This window comes from Hetaerina americana, unplaced genomic scaffold, assembly GCF_022747635.1.
Source record: "Hetaerina americana unplaced genomic scaffold, ioHetAmer1.1.p SCAF_45, whole genome shotgun sequence".
In the NCBI taxonomy this organism is placed as follows: Eukaryota; Metazoa; Arthropoda; class Insecta; order Odonata; family Calopterygidae; genus Hetaerina; species Hetaerina americana.
The window spans coordinates 2,703,205-2,723,256 of record NW_027287041.1 but is presented as its reverse complement, the minus strand read 5'-3'; the positions used below and the strand labels follow the sequence as shown (position 1 = coordinate 2,723,256).

The 20,052-nt window shown below is 40.7% G+C and overlaps 1 protein-coding gene across 2 annotated transcripts in view; it reads left to right on the top strand.

The window, feature by feature from the left end:
• The window catches only part of LOC139693263 (protein enabled homolog), a 36,110-nt gene extending 16,300 nt beyond the window's left edge, over positions 1–19,810 (top strand). For both annotated transcript variants that reach the window (XM_071591372.1, XM_071591371.1), the window contains exons 3-5: positions 13,760–13,933; positions 16,622–16,836; positions 19,384–19,810. In XM_071591372.1, coding sequence (XP_071447473.1) covers positions 13,760–13,933; positions 16,622–16,836; positions 19,384–19,455 — 461 coding nt within the window. In that variant the 3' untranslated portion in view covers positions 19,456–19,810. The remainder of the gene's footprint in view (positions 1–13,759; positions 13,934–16,621; positions 16,837–19,383) is intronic.
• Positions 19,811–20,052: the final 242 nt, after the last annotated feature.

Below are 20,052 nucleotides of genomic sequence, written 5' to 3'. Positions count from 1 at the left end.
CACAACGCAAGACCAAGGCACAAGGCAGTGCGCAAGCTTCAAGGATTGCGTGGTGTCCCCGTACTTTGGCATGTCCTCGGCGAGGGATTGCGAGAACGGTACTCTCCTGTTTTTTTGTATTCTTGGTCTATCGGTTGGAATGCCAGACTGTGGTATCTGAGTGTCCGTCGATTAGGGTGGCTGTCACTTACGGTTTGGTTTGACTTAGCTCTCTGATTAACGTTGTTGGGCTGTTGTTATTCAAGGGAAATTCATGTCACCGTGTTTAATTAACGTGTTTCGAATTTCCCCGAGGAGAATTGTGAAAAATGCAGTTTAGACCCGAATCAGAGCAAATGGAAACGTCATACTACGTCTTGTTTATTCTCCTGGAATATGCAAATGACTGCACAGTAATTGTATTGGTTGTTTTATGGGGAGACGACTGACGGCAGAAGTTTAAAATGCATAAAAACAGTTTAAAAAGGACGCTCTGACGTATGTATCCTACTGCTCTCTCAGTCCATTCCGCGTTTATTCACAGTGGACTGAATTATGGCCGAAATCATTTGTGAACTCAAATCCTTTGATGATTTAGAGACATATCCCCCAAGAATGTACTACCCTGTCTGATTACATATACGAACTGGGGCGATAAAAATTTTAATTTGCAAAATTTAGGGTCGACATATCAATGGTTTTGCTGTCTATACCTTCTTCAAGGTACTCTCCATTCGTAAGCTATGCCTTCTTAATCCGTCTTCTTCTTTTCCACTGTTTAAAGAACCCTTGGAAGTTCTCGGCAGTTGGGCCATTTGGTTTTCTCGTCTTTTCTTGCTTTATTGTATTTCTTCCCACACATCTTGTGTCCAGTGATACAATGTCCCCCCATCATCCAATACATCATCACATTTAATAGTAATTTATATCGGGAATATATAGGATAAAAAGTCGCAAAAAGGGGCAAAGATCTATTAAGAATAATAATAATAAGGAGGAGGAGGGTTGCGATGATCTTCTTTGCTTTATCATTTATTTATTTATTGTCTCTCTCTTCTCCAACAAACATATTATTATCATCTCGTGTGCCCCAAGTGTGATATGACACGTACAATGTCCCCCCAATCAATCATTATCATGACATTTCATCGCATTTTATATAGGGAATATATACAGGGTTCGTCCGGAAAATAAGTGTACTGAGCTCAGGAAAAAAAATTTATTACACTTTTACATATCTTAACCTAATATTCCTCAGAATAGGACCCTTGTGAGTCGATACACTTGTTCCAGCGTCGTTCCCATTCCTGGAACGCTCCCGCGAAGGCATCATCGGGAACCTCTCGAAGACTCGTCGTCGACCTCTTCTCTGCCCTCCACGAACATCTTGTGCCACCAAAAGATCATGTTTCTGGACATGGCTGACTCCCCGTAAGCCTGGTTTATCATACCGACAGTTTCGGTAGACGATTTCCCAAGCTTTACCGCAAATTTGATGGAATAACGCTGCTCCAAAAACTTCGGCATCGCGTTCCGTGACGTGGGTCGAGCGTGGAGGTTCGCGTTAACAGAGCTCCTCACTACACCACAGCTCAGAGCCGACTGCCTTTTTCAGCGTCGCTTGCCAACATACCCCCCTCCAATCGCAGCCCGTCAGAGCGGTGCTGGGCGTGCCTGGAGCGGCGGGAAAAAATCAGTACACTTATTTTCCGGACGAACCCTGTATAGGAAAAGTCGCAAAAAGGGGCAAAGATCTATTTTAAGAATTGTAATAATAAGGAGGAGGATTGCGATGATCATGGGATCAAAGGTGATTTGAATTTATTTATTTTACCAGAAACAACGGTGAACATATATATCGATGTTCTCTCTGAATAGTGTGCTCTGAATGGTGTGCATTGTATCATGGTGTCATTCATTGGTGTGTGTGTGTGTGTGTGTGTGTCATCAAAGGATCCATCCATGTCCATCCATCCAATCATATCGTGTCATTCAATGGCAATAAAATAGTACATAGTAGTGTATGGGCACTGTTGATTATTTACTATAAATTCAGTTCTCTATTCATCAGCTATCATCATTCAGATCACAGTTATTATTATAACGACGATTAGATTAAATTCGGGAAATAGATGCCAGAACTAGCCGACTCAAGGACTCCTTCTTCCCACGGACAATCCGGGATAGCAACTGCAGGGTTATAGATAGCAAAAATTCCACTTGCCACCCTCAGCGTCTAAAAAATAATTAGTTGTATTTAAATGCATGCTCTTCCACTAACCTTATGTGTTTTGCTTTAATAACCCATTCTTTCCGAATTACCTTATTAGTGCCCTGTTCATCTGTTTTTAAGTTTCCCTTTCAATCCCTCGTCCCTCTCCGCGGGGGCAAATTCCTGCTACCTGCAACGTTGGGTCGCATTCCTTGCCTTTTAGAGACTCTTTGGGGGTAGAGTGTTTCGTGGTGCATTTTCATGTGGTGTTTCAATTTCTTGCTTGTTGTGTCCTGGCTTCCGTGTTGTAGGATGGCTTTCGTGCTGCATCATGGGGTGCAGTTTTTTAGTTGTTTTGCGGTATATGTGTTTGCATGAGTATTGGATGAAGGGATTGTTGCATGAGGGTGTGCGCTGCTGTGGGTGCAATTTTCCGTGTTGTTTTTTTTGCATGTGGTATTTTTCCTTTTTACGGTTGGTGACCTAACACCCCCCGCCACACGCCCTTGCGGTGGCTTGCGGGGTATTATGTAGATGTAGATGTAGATAAGAAGAAGGACAAGGGACCATTGCACACACGATCAATGTTGTATCAAAGTCAAAACACAGGTGATGGGAATAGGAAGGTCTTTATAAAGGCCTTTGCATCTTAATCCGTCTTGGCGTCTTGCCTGCCATCTCTTTAACACCTAATCCACTTTGAGAAATAGGATGTTTTCTTCTTCATAAAGCTGTATCACAGTAAACAGCAGTCAGTATATTTCAGTAATAATTTCTTATGATAACTTTTCACCACCGTACTTCCTTCAACCAAAAAACTTGATATGTTGATCCGTCGCTCTGTGATTTCGTCAATTCATGTTTTCTTGGACAAACAGTATTAAAAACAAGAAAGGGCAACAAAAACTACAACATAACTGGCATAGAATACGCAAAGCTGGACGGATAAAAAGTCGCAAAAAGGGGCGGAGATCTATTAAGAATATATTAATAAGGTGGAGGATTGCGATGATCATAGGATCGAAGGTGATTTGGATTTATTTATTTAACCAGAAACAACGGCGAACATATCAATGTGCTCTCTGGATAATGTGCTCTGAATGGTGTGCATTGTGCCATTCATTGGTGTGTGTGTTTGTGTTATCAAGGATCCATCCATGTTCATTCATCCAATCATCGTGTCATTCAATGGCAATAAAATAGTATTATCGTTTGTGCACTGTTGATGCGTTGGTTTGGTTGTTAAGGAAGGTGACATCACATAAACAGTTAAATGATGAACGACTCAGCTAATCAGTAATGAACTGGGAATATTAAACCCTTCATAAAGACCACTATAAACGTGTCCTGCCTGGAAAGAACTCGGTAATCCTAATAGAAATCAAACGCAATTATTGTCTAAGCAACCACTTTTGTTCGGGCGATAGGAAATACGTAGGCTGTCCAATAAATAAGCGAACTGAGTGGCCATTAAAAACTTTATTTTGCCTTAAATTTAGTCAACACTGATAAATGATTTTGCTGTCTATACCTTCTTCAAAGTACTCTCTCTGTTCATTCGTAGTAATGTCCATCTATGCCTTCTTCTTATTATTATTTATATATATATATTCCATCTTCTTCTTCTTCTTCTTATATTCATTTCCACTGTTTAATAATAATAAAAGCACCCTCCCCTTTGGAAGTCCTCCTCCTCTTATTTAAAAGACAGTTCAGTTCTCATTAAGGTTCTTCTTATTCAATTTGGCAGGAGTACTTTTCTATATCGTCGTTTCTTCTTTGCTTTATTATTATTTATTGTCTGTCTCTTCTCCACACATTATTATCATCTCGTGTGCCCCTAAGTGTGATATGACACGATATACAATGTCCCCCCCAATCATTATTATCATCACTCATTTCATCGCATCCCCATCGTATTTCCCTCAGACAATACATTCGATTCAATTACCTCCCACACTTGATGTTAGTACATCTGGGAGAATGCTAGGAGGGTCATTAATATTACCCTCTCCAATATATGTGCAAACTGAGGCCATAAAAATGTTATTTTGGTTTAAATTTAGAGTGTATACATATATCAATGATTTTGGTGTCTATACCTTCTTCAAAGTACTCTCTCTGTCAAACCGTATTAATTGCTATCTATGCCTTCTTCTTAGTATTATATATTCCATCTTCTTTTTCTTATATTCATTTCCACTGTTTAATAATAAAGCACCCTCCTCCCCTTTGGAAGTCCTCCTCCTCTTATTTAAAAAGGCAGTTGTTAGGCTTTTTAGTTATCTTGTGTCGTTTCTTCTTTGCTTTATTGATTGTGTCTCTTCACCACATATCATCTTGTGCCCAAGTAATGATACAATGTCCCCAATTATCACATTTCATTGCATTTATATCGGGAATATGTATGAAAAAGTCACAAAAAGGGGCAAAGATCTATTTTAACAATATAATAATAATAAGGAGGAGGAGGATTGTGATGATCATAGGATCAATGGGGTGATTTGAATTAATTAATTTAGCCAGAAACAACGGCGAACATATATATCGATGTGCTCTCTGGATAATGTGCTCTGAATGGTGTGCATTGTGTCATGGTGTCATTCATTGGTGTGTGTGCGTCTCCAAGGATCCATCCATGTCCATCCATCCAATCATATCGTGTCATTCATTGGTGTTTGTGTGCGTGTCATCAAGGATCCATCCATGTCCATCCATCCAATCATATCGTGTCATTCATGGCGATAAAATAGTATTATTGTGTGTGTGCACTGTTGATAATTTACTATAAATTCAGTTCACTATTCAGCTGATAACATTCGGATCACAGTTATTATTATAATGACGATTAGATAAGAAGAAGGACAAGGGACCATTGCACACACGATCAATGTTGTATCAACGTCAAACACAGGTGATGGGAATAGGAAGATCCATCCTGGCCTTCGGTAATCAAATAGTATTAGTGTGTGTGCACTGTTGATAATTTACTATAAATTCAGTTCACTATTCAGCTAATATCACTCGGATAACAGTTTATTATAATGACCATTAGATAAGAAGAAGGACAAAGGGACCATTGCACACACGATCAATGTTGTATCAACGTCAACAAAGGTGGTTGAAGGTCATCCCGGCCTTGTAATCATCCACTGGGTCTTGTCAGGCATCTTTTAAACCCTTAATCCACTTAAAAACAGATGTTTTCATCAGAGCATTATCAGGGTTTAAACAGCTGTCAGTATATTTCAGTGATTTCTCGACAACTTTTACCAGAGTTCACCTAGAAACTTAATGTTGATTGGTTGCTCCACGATTTCATCAATTTCAATTTCGACCAACTGTAAAAACAAGAAAGGAAAACAGAAACTATAGCATAACTGGTACATACCATACGCAAGGCTCGACGATCCACCAAGCACAGATGGCTCCTCTTCTACATCTACATCAATACCCTGCAAGCCACCAAAAAGGTGTGTGGCAGGGGGTGCAGCAAACAGGAGGAAAGGGTAAGGGATGAGGGGATTAGGGTGTTTCAAATAGATGGGGAAAGGTAAGGGGAACCTGCAAAAAAATATATATATATATAAAAAATATAAATATAAACGTATAACCCTGCGCAGTCGCTACCTTGTAGGTTAATACTCATTATGTCAGGCTGTCTCCTGGGGGATTTCGACTACAAGAATTCTGGTCTCTTATTGTTCTTGGGAAAAATGACATTTTTAAACCTGTCTGTCTTGCAGTCAATCTCTCTAATCTTACATTCATGATCCCTCCGCTCTATGTAATACGTTCGGGTTCTTATTATGTTCTTGAAGTCATCGGAAAGGGACCCATCATGCTGAAATCATCACATTAAAATTGTAATTATGGTCCAAATTCGTGGAATAAAGAGGTAGGAAGAAGCCAAGTCAACATAGAACAGGCAACGGATAGAATATTACTAGTAGAGATAAAAGCAGAACCTACGAACTTGGTCATTGTTCAGGTATACATGCCAATGAGCAACCATACGGAGGAAGAGGTCGATAGGATATACGATCAGTTAGAGGACATGATCGCGTGTGTTCCTGCTTCATATATATATGTATATAACCATGCACAGTCCCCACCTTGTAGGTTAATACTTTTCGTGTCGGGCTGTCTCCTGGGGGATTTCGACTACAAGAATTCTGGTCTCTTATTGTTCTTGGGAAAAATGACATTTTTAAACCTGTCAGTCTTGCAGTCAATCTCTCTAATCTTACATTCGTGATCCCTCCGCCCGTAATGCGTTGGGGTTTGTATTATGTCCTTGATGTCATTTGGAAAAGGATCCATCTTTAAATGTTTTTAATAAGTTTAATCTATATTGTAAACGCCGCTGTGTAAGGGAATCCCAGCGTAAATATTCTAGCCAAAGTAGTTACCCGACTGCGTTGGTCATAGCAAAGTATGAGGCAAATCTAAACCCTTACTCCACTGAACTCGATCCAATTCAGAAATCAAATTTATCTCTCTTGAGGATCCCATATATCCTGGCAGCATACGATACTCTAGTTGGGGCCTGACTGAGGGCAAGAAAACGTTGTTCCTTCACTTTTTCATCGCATTTAACCAACACTCTTTTTACAAATCCCAATTTTTTATCAGCACGACCGCATATTTCTCGTGCTATGTGCTTTACCCAGGACAGATCATGAGAAGTAATTGTTAACACCCCAAGTATTTAAAAGGAATCTACCCTTGCGATTTCTGTTTGCTTCACTTTGTAACTAAATGGTGGGGGTGTTACTCTTTTCCCAAAAATGTATTACTACGCATTTCTTCAAATTTAATTCCAATTGCCATGTATCGCACCAATTCTGGATTGCACTTAGGTCGTTAGCCAACGTGACTCTTGTCTTTACGACTTCGAATGTCCCCATAAATCACAGCATCGTAAGCCCTAAGACGGGAGCCTGCTATTAACCACGGTGCTGAGGTCATTTATGTAAATAAATCTCTTTGGGTGTCTCAGGCTACTGGCGCCTAGCTAGTGGGCGGGAGGCTATATAGTCAGCGTCATGGCCACCAGATTTCGCAAGTACGCCCATTTGTTAGACCAGTTTCCGCATTAATTGCTCAGGCCACGTACTTAAGTATGTACTGAGGGTTCGCTCATGAAAGAGTTGGTTAAGGATCATGTCTTAGAGTGTCGATGGATTCTTATTGCGTGTAAGATTCAACAATTAATGTTTTAGTGCTAATGTGGAAGTTTGTCTTGCCATCCGTAGAGAAACTATTTCCTAACGGACTTAACTCTGCTTCTGATACAAGAGGCAAAAGAAATATTTATAATTTATTAGCGCGGGTTATCCGTCTAATAGGTTATGCCTGCTCTATTCTCTTCTCAGCACCCTTGAAGTTGTATTGAAATCAATAATTTAAATAATCATTATCATCATTACAGTCATTATATATAATTGAATACGTCCTGAAACTTTGGAATGCTCTTTGAAAATTAAGCTAGTTTCAAAGATTTTAGTTTTCTCAACCCCTTAAAGCCAGGAATAGGTATTCTCAAAAGCTCCGTCCCCATTTGCAGTGTTTAAATTTTTCCTAAAATCTCTCCCCCCCCCCTTGTTGCAGCATTGTGGGAAATAATTTATATCTTTTTAATATATTTATTCTATGTTTGCATTGCTTATTCTATTCAGTAAAAATTTAACTTGCATTATATGTGATATTTTCACCTTTTTATTCGCCTTAAAGTTTTGAACCTCTCTTCCAAAAGTTCAGTTTTGTGTGATATAATTTGAATTAATCTTATAAACACAGGCCTGCATTGCAGTCTGAGCAAACAGTCTGACATTACAGTCTGCACTGTAACCCGTCTTTTATTTCGTACGGAGGGCAACTGACATCTTCTTTAAGACCTGGACCACTGCCAGGTCGGTCGTTTCTTTTCAACAAAGTGCCTCTCGACCAAACTCCCTCAATATACTGTATAGTATCCGCCGTCACTTTGTGGATACTATTCATAATGAATAATCTGAGAATGAGAATCTTTTATTTTTACGACCGGGTTTCGACGAGGATTGTCATCATCAGGTAATTTTTACAGAAATATACACACATAAATAAGACATTTCTCTAAAAGGACCCCGGATGGACGCGCTCGAACAGATGGAGATCATCAAGAGTGAAAGGACCGAGTGCAAAGTAGTTAATGACGTATTATACACCTTCAGATCTCCTCTCCTCGACCTTTCACTCCCACATCAACCGTTTCCCTCCAACAGCCCCGAGAACAAGGGGGACCCCGCTCCCATTCTCCTTCCTCTTTCTACCTGCCTGCCCAAAGGACTAACCGTCCCCACCCTCTCTCTGACCAAATTACACCCCGTAATCCCTCCCCCCCCCTAGCCATACTGACCAATAACTCTGTCTCTTACTCCTTCACCTCATATTTTCAAGCATCGCAATGGTATACTACCTTGATCAAAACTTTCCCGGAATTTATTCAGAAAATTAAAAATATAAGTTTATTCATCTAAATCTATATTGTCCCCTTCAAAGTAATCCCCATCGACTGCAACACACTTATGCCAGCGCTTGATCCAATCCTCGAAACATTTTTTATATTCGGTTTTCGGTATGTCCATCAGTGCTTCCTGCGATTTTTCCATTACTTCCTCTCGGCTGCTAAAACGCGTTCCCCGTAATGGTTTTTTAACTCGATTGAACAGAAAGAAGTCACAGGGAGCCAAATCAGGTGAATTCGGTGGCTGTTGGATGGTATTTGTTGCATTTTTCGTCAAAAAATTACGAATAATGATAGCACTGTGCGACGGTGCGTTATCATGGTGCAAAATCCACGAGTTTTCTGCCCACATTTCTGGTCTCTTTCGGCGAATTGCTTCACGCAAACGTCTCATAACGCCCAAATAATACTCTTTGTTTACTGTCTGGCCTTCTGGCAAAAATTCATGATGCACTACACCGTTGTAATCCATGAAAACCGTCAGCATTGCCTTATTTTTTGACTGAAAACGACGTGGTTTTTTTGGTCTCGGCTCATTTGGTGAACGCCATTCACTTGCCTGATGTCTGGATTGCGTGTCGTACTCATAAACCCACGTCTCGTCTCCAGTAATGATCCTTTTGATGAATGTGGGATCGGATTCAGCCTCGCAAATCATGTCTTTTGCGACGTCAACACGGTCTCTTTTTTCATGAAATTGAGGTCTTTCGGCACCAACTTTGCTGCTACACGACGGAAACCCAAATCATTAACCACAATGTCTTGGGCGGATCCATAGGCAATGTTCAAGTCCTCCGCTATTTCTCTGATGGTTAATTTGCGGTTATTGACCAACATTTCTTTTACTTTATCAATTTTTTCACCGACTTTCGATGTCGATGGTCTGCCACTACGTTCATCATCTTCGATTGACTCACGACCACTTCTGAACCGCTCGTGCCACTGGTAAACGACCGTTTTTTTTAGAGAATCGTTGCCGAAACACTTTTCCAACATTTCCAACGTCCGTGCGCCACTAAATCCGTTTTTTACGCAAAATTTAATACAAGTTCGTTGTTGCAGATTTAAATCCATTTCTGAAATTGTAAAAAATCGCCAACACACACAGAGATAGATGTACTCTTGCCTACGTAACTTTTGCAAATGTCAAGTTATGACACTAAGATTTAAAGGGAATATCAACAACAGATGTACCAATTTAACAAAAAAAAACAGAACTCAAATCGGAACGATGGGAGCGCCACACGGTGGTTATTCCGGGAACTTTTTGATCAAGGTAGTATATATGTGTGTATATTTCAGTAAAAATTACCTGATGATGACGATCCTCGTCAAAACCCGGTCGTAAAAATAAAAGATTGTATGGAAAAATTAAGTAATTCTTATTCATTTCAAAGTCCCTCACTTAAACTCGCAATATCACATCCAATACTCACTTATATTTATCCGTCCAGGTGTTCTACTGAATTCTCTATGTTGTCTTCACTCAAATAAAGCATCTTATCCCTCATAGAATCCATTAAGGAGGTGATATACAAGGCTTCTTTACTTCTCTTTCTCGAGAATGAAATCGAACAACTGGGACTATAGACGGTGGTGAGGCCTTTTCCCTTCGCAACTGTTATGATGAAACAAAATGAAAGAGTGATACACAAATGCTTCCAAAGAAATTAGATAAGGAGATCATATCAAGCATTAAATACGAACAGAACCTGAGGACAAAGCGTAGATGTAGGGTACTTGCTCATCTCCTAAACACGGACTTGATAGATTTATCTTCCTTATAGAGTGCCTGTTCATTCAGCCGAAACAGAAAGATTAGGAAGACTCATTATCTAAGAGGCTGACGACCACCATAGTTATTAAAAAAATTCCATGGCACCACAGAAAAAATTCAAAACCAGGAGAGCGAAATGTATGGTACATGTCAATCCGCAGATAAGCCCTGCGGACTGTGACATATCACGTACCAAGAACCGCACTCGAGGGGTTAAACCAAGAGCTTTGTACTTTGAGACGCAAACCTATTCTCTGCACTTTTGGTCACAAAATCAAAAGGTATCAATGTGAAATACTTTTGAAATTAGTCTTGCGTTTTGTTTCTCTTCATATGTATGGATACCCTGGGTCAAGCCATACTTTAGACTCCATTTTCATGTGACTCAAGTTTGTATTGATTAATATTCAGATTAATATATTATTATTTATTTATTAATTGACTTAATTGGGCAAGGTTGAGACCTATAGTCCCTTCTTCAACTTAACCCTTAAATTACAGACATTACATTGAAGACAATCACATACAACCATACTCTATTAGGATGTATACAAACAGTGGGTCGCGGTAGTTCAGGGGGTAGAGCATTGGAGTGCTGATCACTGGAGGGTCCCGGGTTCGATTCCCGGGCAAGCCTCTCCGGGCACATTCAGCTTCACCCAAGCTGTGATTTTTCAGTTACCAGATCAGGTACTCCATCTTATCAGTGATATGTTCCCTAATCATAATTTTTGCATTTTGGGAATAGGCAAAAGTTGCAGAAGGCAAGATTTGGTCACTTGGGATCTCTCAAACGCTTAAGAGAACTGTCTAGGTAGAACTCAGCATTTACTGTTTCTTCTTAATAAGGGAGAAATTCATGACGAACAGCTCCTTCGACATCAAATAAAACAATGAGCTTGACTTTGATTTTCGATCGGCTTTTTCCTCAATTTATGGTTTGATCGAACCCACTTGTAAACGGTCGTTTTCTTTGTAGAATCATCACCGTTTAAACAGGTATCAACACTTGAGTCATTTCTTGAGAACTTCTACCGCACTTCACAAAAAAACTTGGTGTTAATTCGTTGCTCTGTGATTTCGTCAATTTTGAGTTGGTTTAGGATCACGTCTTATAATGTGGATGGAATTCTCATTGCATGTAAAAATTTAACTATTAATGTTTTAGTGTTTGTCTTGTCATCCATAGAGAAACTATTGCCTAATGGACTTGACTCTGCTTCTTAAACAAGAGGCTTAAAGTGTTTTAATTTAATATGCGTCCCTGCAGTAAAATATACAAGGCATATTCATAAATTAAGGTCCGTTTGCGTGTATTTAAATATTGGCACTTCAGAACACGGTTTTACTCCTGCAGCGTCATTTACTGATTAATTGAGAAGCTACAGCAGCATTTGTTTTGTCTCAGAATTCGTCTGCTTGACCCTGTGCATCCAAACACAACAAAGTTCGGGACACAATTGTTCATCCTCCCGCCAGCTGTGAAGTTCGTTGTTCTGTCATTTGATTCTTGTATTGCAAAAGGAATTTCGGCTGCAAATGAAATTCATCTGGAGTTATGGACCCTATATTGATAGAAATGAGCTCTTACGGCTAGTAATATATAATAAATGTGAAACTCCAATAGCCGTAAACAGTTTACCTTTCTAAACAAAGTAAAATTGAAATTAATTGGCTAGCGCCACAAGTCAAGAAGGGGTAAAAGGTAAAAAAGGATAATGAGGTAGGTAAAAGGGATAAAAGGTAAAAAAGGAGAGGATAAGAAAGGTGAATAAGTTTCTTATCCTCTCCTTTTTTACCTTTTACCCCTTCTTGACTTGTGGCGCTAGCCAATTAATTTCAATTTTACTTTGTTTAGAAAGGTAAACTGTTTACGGCTATTGGAGTTTCACATTTATTATATATTTATGGACCCTAGTCTATATGGACCTACAGTTAGATATCATTAGAGTGAAGGAAAGGCCAGGGACAATGGTGCTGTGATCTTAAAAATATTACAAACAAATGTCCATTTACCAAGAGCGAAGTTGCAGTTTTCCCAGAGTATTCTGACCGTTGAAATTGTTTCGCTAGTGGAACGAAAACTGAGATGTGATCGTCGATTGACTATTAATAATGGCCTGGCTGAACAATTTCCTCAACTTGGACGCACTACTGTCTACAATATTGTCACGGAAAAAGCCTCGGATACCACAAATTGTGCGCAAGGTGGGTGTACCGAAAATACTAAACCGACCACCAAACAAAGAGCACAAAGAATGTCCAGTGGACGAGACAGTTTTCGTGCCCCCCACCGTACACAGTCCTGACCTTTCACCTGGCGACTACTTCCTCTTCTTGCACTTGGCAAACAGTGGCTCTGATGGACAACGTTTAGAAACCACGCAGAGGAACACAAGAACGGCGTTAATGTCGATTGATTGTCAACTCTCTCAGGCGGCGAGCTTCTATGCTCAGAGTAGTTATTAGAAACCGGTGGAGCGATACGAAAAATGATTGGAAGTAAACGGCAATTATGTAGTGAATTGAAGTAGGTTTGTAAATTAACTAAAAGTGCAGCCAATTAAGTGTGTTTCATGTGAGTATAGTTTTGCCTGTGACCAAACAGCCCTTACTATATTAATACGCCTGGTATAATATACAAGCGTGGGTTATCCATCTAATAGGTTATGCCTGCTCTATTCTCTTCTCAGCACCCTTGAAGTTGTAATAAAATTGATAATTTAATTAATCATTATAATACAGTCATAAAATATAATGAAATGCTTCGTAAAACTTTGTAATGCTCTTTAAAAATTATGCTAGTTTCAAAGACCTTGGTTTTCTTAAACCAAGATCTTTGTGCTTTTGGTCGCAAAATCAAAAGATATGTATATTATATACAATTGAGATTAGTATTTAATTTTATTTCTCGTCATACTGTGGGTCCAACTAAATGGTCTGCCAAGCACCGACATGGCTCATTGTATCTTACGCAACTAGCGTCGTAAGTGGGCGGGGCTTCAGTCTCTGTCATTGCCGCCAGTTTGCGTATTTATTGCACAGACCTCGTTAATTTCGCCATGCAAATTTGTCTGCTGGTTGCTGCAGTATGCTACCTAAGTGAGAACACCTTTGTATGTCTGAGCTAACCGTTTAACTACTTTAAAAGTGTCTAATTTATTGTACAGGCTCTCTCGTCTTTAGTAAGCGAGTCCTTTTGTTTATTTATTGGTCATGATTATTGCTCTGGTGCTTGGTTTGGTTTGTAGCGTCTCATGTGAGCGTCTTCCTTTACTTGCAGGGTGTTCTGTGGGTCACTGGACGAACAGCGGTGCCCCTGGTTCAATGTCTGACCCGTATGTGAACGGCAGTGTCCCCGTCAGCCTGTCTCCGAGGTCTCCACCCCCGCCACACTTCCTACCCCACCACTTACAGCATCACCATCCTGTGAGCAGTTTGCCGGATGTCAGCAGCGGTGAGTATGGAACTTACTGACGGACACGTTTATGTCATTTCAGTTGATTCCTGTGATTAGAAGACTATCTAATACTAAAGTGATGAAGAAAGGAGAGTATTTTCCGTTTAATTAACCAAAGCAATGTTTTTTTTTAGCATCTATGTTTACCATCATCTCTTTTCCCTCGAAGAAGTTGGAAGCTGGCTAAAATAGACATAGTATATACAGGGTCCGTACAATAAGTATCGGGACTGGTTCCGAAAAATCCAAATTTATTGAAGTAATCATTAGAATTACTTAATAATCTTCAAAATACGAGGGTCATCCGGAAAGTAGTACCCGTTCGTGAAATAAAGACACAAAAGTAAATATTAACAAACATAAAAAATTTTATTTGAAAGAGGATACTTTAAACTACTTCTCAACATAATCTCCAAGCAAATTAAGGCATTTGTCATAACGTGTGACAAGTTTCTGTATTCCTGCTGCATAGTCCTTCGCCGCCAGCTCATTGAGATACGCGAGGGACCCATCTTGCACAAATTTTTGCATAATGCAGATGGTGTTTAACAATTTCATGAACAATTGTTCGAGAAACATTGGGAAAATGCTCACAGATGTCATCAATTGTGACGCGCCGATCGTTCCTCACGAATTCGTCAACTGAGCTCACCAGTTGGTCTGTAATGACAGACGGTCTCCCCGAACGCTCATCGTCGTGTGTGTTCCCCCTCCCCATGTTGAAGTTGCGACACCACCGCCGAACAGACGACTCGTCCATTACATTGTCTCCATACACCTCCTTTAATTGGCGATGAATATCACATGGGCGAACGTTTCTTGCATTGAGGAATTTAATCACTGCCCTCACTTCACAACTGGCGGCGTTCTCAATTTTTTTAAACATTGTAAACAATCACAGAAACAACACAGGCAATGCTAGCGTCACGCAACTTGGCTCAGAGAAGGCAGACAAGCCACTGAAGCTATCTGACCTCGTCCAGCGGCTACTCGCGTCGTCAGCACTTCATGCGGCACGAACGGGTACTACTTTCCGGATGACCCTCGTACATTCCTCCTGCATCGATACACTCTAAGTTCGGTGCATCTACTACTTGTCAAAAGCCTGCTGGAAGTCTGTTTCCTGAGTGCTGTTGGAGCCTCAATGGAGTCGAACCGATATCCTTTGAGCTCCTTTTATTTTTTATTTTTTTTGGAAGGGTGAAATTGGTGCGCTGTACAGCAAAGTTAAATCGTTATCGGGAAGTAAGAAAGGAAGAGCTATGCTAACAGTTAGAGATAAGGCGGGTAAGGTAATAGTTGACACAGGAAAGATCCAAGAGAGATGGAAGGAATATATAGAAGAACTGTATAGTAAAGAACTCAGACCAACAAAGTTAGATATTGAAAAGGGACATGACGTAGAGGAAGACAGCTTAGGTCCAGGCATACTAGACAATGAGATAGAAAGGGCATTAAGGGAGATGAAACTAAATAAGGCCGTGGGGGAGGATAATATTCCCGCGGAACTATTGAAATGTTTAGGAAAATGTGGGAGGAAGAGGCTATATGGGCTGATCCGTAGTATTTATGAGGAAGGAATCTGGCCGGAAGACTTTGTGAGATCAGTTTTAGTTCCTATTCCGAAAAAGGTAAAGGCTACATCACGTCTGGATTACAGAGTGATAAGTTTGATATCCCACGCAGCTAAAGTTGTTCTCAGGATCATAAACAAAAGGATAGAGAGTAGGGCAAATGATTACTTAGGGCATGATCAGTTTATGGGTTTAGGAAGGGGAGAGGTACGCGTGATGCCATTGCGGTAATGAGATTATTAATCGAGAGAGGAATATAGAATACAATCAGGACGTATTTGCCTGTTTTGTAGATTTCGAAAATGAGTTTGATAGAGTGAATTGGGAAAACTAATGAGTATATTGCAGAAAATAGGAATAGATTGGAATAGGAAAGGAGGCTAATCTTCTCAACCTGTACATGTCTCACACTGCTCAGGGGCGAGTGGGGAACGGGGAGTCCGGTTGGGCAGTGTTTTGGGAAGAGGTGTAAGGCATGGGGTGTCCATTATCACCGGTAATGTTCAACCTGTATGAAGAGGAAATAATTAAAGAGGTATGGGAAGAACAGGAGAATTAGGAATGAAGTGGGCGGGGAATTCGTATAAAATCAGTTAGGTTTGCTGATGACCAAGCTTTAGTTTGTCAGTCAGCCAAGGGGCTGCAAGCATTGCTGAGTGAATTGGAAATTCAGTGTGACAGGTATGGGATGAGAATAAATATTGATAAAACAAAGGTTTTGCGTATTTTTTACGAAACCGGTACTGTGGAGTGGAGGAAATGATTTAAGAGGCATTTAGGGAAGAATTATTTTTATTATTAGTGTATAAAAATTAGTGATGACAAATTTTTTAATGTGAAAGTTAAAAGGGTGAATTTTTAAAGAAGTAAATGTTGAAATTATAATGTTTTTTCCAATTGTTAAGACGAGATAAGGACATCATTAGATTTTTCGAGTGTACCTGTAACTATTTGATATGTACAGAAGAAAAATTGGCCGAAACTCATTCGTATTTTGGCTTTGCAAAAATGTCTATTTGCAAACCTGCGAATTCATGAGCCTCTGTGAGGTTTCTTATAACATTAGAAGAAGCTTTAATGCTCGTTTGATATCCCGTTGTTCCTCTTGCAGTTGTGGCTTCGTCGGAGGGAGGTGGTTCGTCTTCAATGGGAGAGTCAGCATCACAGTCACAGCAGCAGCAGCCCCCGCCACCCCTGGCTATCCACATGCCCTGTCTCCAGCCTCCCCCACCACATGCACCCCTGCCGAATCCACTGGGACCTCCGTTTCCACCCAGGGGATCACTCGGCCCCTGCGACTGGTCTCAACCCAGACAACACCTCATGGTGAGTCCCACAGCCAGTCGGACAGAGACGTACACACATACATATATATGTACATGGTCCTTTATGAAAGCTATGCGCAGGACTTTATTGTGGCACGACTATCCATGGCAGGGTGGTAAAACTGGTGGGGAATTGTAGTAATGGGTCTGCCCTTCTAACGCAACCGGTCGTCAGTGTGCTGCGAGTAGTCTGAGGGGTCCATTATGAAAGAAATGAGCATCATTTTATTGTGATGCAACTATCCATGGCAAGGTGGTAAAACTGGTGGGGAATTGTAGAAATGGGTCTGCCCTTCTAACGCAACCGGTCGTCAGTGTGCTGCGAGCAGTCTGAGGGGTCCATTATGAAAGAAATGAGCATCATTTTATTGTGATGCAACTATCCATGGCAAGGTGGTAAAACTGGTGGGGAATTGTAGTAATGGGTCTGCCCTTCTAACGCAACTGGTCGTCAGTGTGCTGCGAGCAGTCTGAGGGGTCCATTATGAAAGAAATGAGCATGGTTTTATTGTGACGCAACTATTCATGGCGGAGTGATAAAACTAGGCGGGAAATGTGTTGATGGGTCATCCCTTCCATCGCAGCTGGTCGTCAGTGTGCTCCGAGCAGTCCGAGGGGTCCATTATGAAAGTATTGTGCATTATTTAATTGTGACGCGACAATACATGCAAGCACGGTAAAACTGGTCAGGAAATGTATGGTGGGGGGGTGTGCCCTTCGAACACAGCCGGTCGTCAGTTTGCTCTGAGCAGTCTTGAGTGTTACATTATGTAAGTAATGAGCATGATTTTATTGTGACGCGACTATCCATGGCAGCATGGCAAAACGGAATGGGAAATGTGGTGGGGGGTCTACCCTTCCAATGCAGCCGGTCAACAGTTTGCTCAGAGCAGTCTGAGAGGTCCATTATGAAAGTAATACGCATGACCCCATTGTGACGCTACTATCCATGGCAGTACGGTTAAACTGGAAGGTAAATGTGGTGGGGGGTGTGCCCTTCGAACACAGCCGGTCGTCAGTTTGCACCGAGCAGTCGTGAGCGGAAAGAGGTGCCTCCACGTGAAGTGTGTTTTTCAACTTTGTAATAGGGGTCTGCCCTTCCAATGCAGCCGGTCAACAGTTTGCTCAGAGCAGTCTGAGAGGTCCATTATGAAAGAAATACGCATGACCCCATTGTGACGCTACTATCCATGGCAGTGCGGTTAAACTTGTTGGGAAATGTGGTTGGGGGTCTGCCCTTCCGACACAACCGGTCGTCAGTTTGCTCCGAGCAGTCGTGAGCGGAAAGAGGTGCCTCCACGTGAAGTGTGTTTTTTCAACTTTGTAATATGGAGTGCCCAGCCACACTTCCTTCATCATTACTAAATTCTTGTCCTGGAGCACCACGCCTATGATTCCCCAACCCCCTTACAGTCCTGACTTGGCTTTGTGTGACTTTTGTTTACCTATTTACTGAAGAGTGAGAGAGAGAGGGCTGAAAGGAAGAAAGCATTGGGAGGAGACCGTGGATTTAACATCGAAAAGCATTTTACAAGTGCCTGTGAGAGACTTTCCCGTCAAGAGAGGAGTTTCAGGGTGTCTACAGCAGTGTGGAAGACACTTCTCCCCCCTCAACTGTAGCAATAGATTCACGGGGAGAGAAGAGTATTTTTATGAGAATTATAAACCTTTATACAAGTACATGAATGAATAAATACATTTTTCACAGAGAAATAAGTAAAAATCATCTGAATTGCTTTAATAATGGACTGTGTAAAGGTAACATTTGGTCAGGGAGCACTAGACTTGTGCTTAAATGATGTACACAACTGAACAACGCAATGAAATGTGAAAATATGGCAAAAATATGGTCTGAAAAACCTGATAAGGTCCTGGACTGGAGTCTTAACATATTAGTTGTACCCAAACAACACAACGCAAACTGGAAATACTTCACTCGTTTGGTTGGGAAGACCGAGAAATGTACGGCTATAGCATTTTTAGATGGAAGATGTGTATAAAATGTAAGGGGAACAGTTTTTTAACTTGTAAATGTTACAACAAGGCTTGTTTAAACTTTTGATGAGTAGCATAGTTATAAACCGTGCAGAAACATGGTCATTGATCCGGCAGGATGTTTAGACTGGAAGTATTTTATATACAAGGTTTGTATATTAAGTATTGGGAACAATTTTATAATTTGAACGTGTTAAGAAAAGGCTTGTTTAAACATTATGCGCAATACTTTCATAATGGATCATTTTAATGATTCGTATGAAGTTAATTAGTTCTTATACCATTTATATTTTCTGTTTATTAAAGAAATCCGTGGCACCAATTATTTGGCACAGTAAACCAAGGGTTCTCTGTGCTGTCTTGTAAATTACAATAATTATTTGACTCTAATGTAATAATGGTTTATTTACATGAAATACAATCAAAATTACTCGCATTGCGCAAGGGCTTAATTGTGTATTTGTTTACTAATGGCGATTTAATCATTGAAACCAATATTAAATATTAAAGATTATAAGTATTAATAATGCAGCAACGTTTTAACTGTCGGCAGGGTTACGAAGGATTCCCGTCACCCTTACATGCCGCAGCCATCGCGACCAGTCGTCCCCTGGAGGAATCCTGAATGGTACCATGGAGTGTGCCATACTCCCATGATCCGCGGCACGGGAATTGGCTGCTCTACCTTAAACCCCCAATGCCGGCTCATGCCCACTCGTGCCGTTAAAAAAGGAGATTGAGAACGTTCTAATGCCGGAGTGTCTCCAGAAGTGTTTTTAATGTGCCGTGGTATGGATTGGCGGCACACTAGAGGACGTGGACCTTTTCCTTCAGCTGCATTCCAAACGTGGCGCACGGTCTGAAATAAAACTGTGGTGATTATGACTCTGCGTGACTCGTGTGCGTATTTTGGAACAATTAAAAGGTTGGTTTGCGTAAACTTTGTACAAGGGATGCCTTATTAGATTGAGCGCAAGGTCTTGTTCTTTGTTATAAGGAGGTAGGGGGGGGGGGTTTGGAAAACTGTTCATAAAAATGTGTGCGTCACATTCCAATACTTGTTCCCGCAAAGGGTTCAGTTTCAGCTCCCAATTGATGCGATTGCGTCGCAACGAATGTAATTGACGCAATTGTATATTTAATGTGTTAAGAGAAAGTTTAATCTTTGAGTTTCTTGTAGTTTGATTTCTACAGGAGATGTAAGATATAATGTTTTTCCGCA